The sequence below is a fragment of the Arachis ipaensis genome, chromosome B09 (assembly GCF_000816755.2).
Source record: "Arachis ipaensis cultivar K30076 chromosome B09, Araip1.1, whole genome shotgun sequence".
In the NCBI taxonomy this organism is placed as follows: Eukaryota; Viridiplantae; Streptophyta; class Magnoliopsida; order Fabales; family Fabaceae; genus Arachis; species Arachis ipaensis.
Window position 1 is genome coordinate 90,685,304 of NC_029793.2, and position 2,343 is coordinate 90,687,646.

The 2,343-nt window shown below is 37.9% G+C and overlaps 1 protein-coding gene across 1 annotated transcript; it reads right to left on the bottom strand.

Annotated features, from left to right (window-relative positions):
* On the bottom strand, positions 706–1,611 carry LOC107615674 (uncharacterized protein K02A2.6-like). Its single transcript, XM_016317720.1, has 2 exons — positions 1,170–1,611; positions 706–881 (listed from the first exon to the last, which is right to left on the bottom strand). The coding sequence occupies exons 1-2, from the start codon at positions 1,609–1,611 to the stop codon at positions 706–708; spliced, it is 618 nt and encodes a 205-aa protein (XP_016173206.1).

Genomic DNA, 2,343 nt, shown 5'->3' on the forward strand with positions numbered 1-2,343 from the left:
TGACTTAGTGAGTGTTCAATGCCTTATGGGTCCCACCTCTTCCTGAAAATTTAGTTACAAACCCTCATTAGTGATCAAAAGTTGCTTCATTTTTCTTTAGTTAAATAGCATTTAATTTGTGTCTCTTGGACACCAAACTTAGGTTCATTGCATATAGTAATTGGTCTCATGATTGAACTTTATTGTATACATTATGATTGGAATAAAATTAATTCTTTCACACCCTTCCACTTCCATTTTATATGTACACAATAAAGTGGCCGTTTCATGCACCCACCAATTTACTAATTGCATTCAGACATTAATCAATTGGGCTGTACGCATGGGTCTCTTATGGTGGTGGCTACACCAAACTTAAATTTGGGCTTACTCTTAAGATTAATTCAATTATTGTGATGTAAGCTCAAAATAAGTGGGTTAGTGTCCATACCAAACTTAGCTCTTTAGCTAGTTTCTCAACCTAATTAACAACATCATATAGTGTAGCATGCAAGGTTGCATTTCTAGCAAAACTAAAAAAACTTTTGAAACTAAGTTCAAAGAAACTATCAACTAAGTGACTAACAATTAGAAACTAAAAATACAAACAACCTAAGTGACTAAACATAAGCTAATCTAAAAAGCTTGAAATTGAAATGATATGAGTGTTGGGGTGCCTCCCAACTAGTGCTTCTTTAACGTCACTAGCTTGACAATTCTTCCTCTTCAGTTGAGGTTATAGTTCACTCTTTGCTCATCCAATGAGTCCCCCAAGTAGTGCTTAAGTCTGTGGCCATTGACAGTGAAAGTCTTCTGTGTTTTGTCATCCATGAGCTCCACATGACCATAAGGAGAAACCTTGATGATTGTGAACGGTCCAGACAATCTTGACTTCAGCTTCCCTAGGAAAAATTTGAGTCTTGAGTTGTATGACAACACCTTTTGACCTTCTAAAAACTCTCTTCTTTCCAGATTTTGATTATACAATTTCTTTGTTTTCTCTTTGTAAATCTTGGAATTCTCATAAGCTTGAGTTATGAATTCTTCTAACTCATTGAGCTACAACAACCTTCTTTCTCCAGCAGCTTGATTATCAAAGTTCAACATCTTTAGAGCCTAAAATGCTCTATGTTCAAGCTCCACTGGTAGATGACAAGCTTTTCCAAACACCAATTGGTATGGAGACATGCCAATAGGTATTTTAAAAGCTATTCTATAAGCCCACAATGCATCATCTAGCTTCTTGGACCAATCTTTTCTTGAGTTCCCAACAGTTTTCTCAAGGATTCTCTTGAGCTTTCTATTTGAAATTTCAGCTTGACCATTGGTTTGTGGATGGTATGGGGTTGCTACTTTGTGCTTAACACCATATTTGAGGAGGAGTATCTCTAATTGCTTGTTGCAAAAGTGAGTTCCCCCATCACTTATAAGAGCTCTTGGAATCCCAAACCGACTAAATATGTTCTTCCTCAAAAAATTGATCACTACTTTCTGGTCATTTGTTGATGTTGCTATGGCTTCCACCCATTTGGACACATAGTCCACAGCCACCAATATATAATTGTTAGAGTATGAGGGTGGGAAAGGTCCCATGAATTCAATCCCCCAAATATCAAACAACTCCAACTCCATGATGAATCTTTATGGCATTTCATTCTTCTTGGGTAGGTTTCCAGCTCTTTGACACTCATTGCACCTTATTACAAACTCCTTTACATCTTTGAATATTGGAGGCCAAAAGAATCCACACTGCAACACCTTGGCTGCAGTGTTCTCTCCACTAAAATGTTCTCCATAAATAGATCCATGCAATGCCAAAGGACCTCTTACCCTTCCTAATGAGAGATGCATCTTCTTAGAATCCCATCAGCACACTTCTTGAAGAGGTAAGGCTCATCCCAAATGTAATGCTTGGCATCATTGATGAGCTTCCTTTTCAAGTGCTTGTTGATGTTGGAAGATAGTTCTCCAATGGCCTTGAAGTTGGCTATGTCTGCGAACCATGGAGCCTATTGGATCATCATCAATTGCTCATCTGGGAAGCTTTCATTTGCCCTAGGGCTATGTGCTTTATCCCCTTCATGTGGGATCCTTGATAGGTGGTCAGCCACCTTGTTCCCTACTCCACTTCTATCCTTGATTTCAATGTTGAATTCTTGGATTAATAGGATCCATCTTATCAGTCTAGGCTTGGATTATTTCTTGGTTAACAAGTATTTAAGAGCTGTATTGTCAGTGAATACAATGACTTTAGAGCCAATGAGGTAAGATCTAAATTTATCAAATGCAAAAGCTATAGCAAGGAGTTCTTTTTCTGTGGTGGTGTAGTTCCTTTGGGCTTCATTAAGGACCTTGCTAGCATAA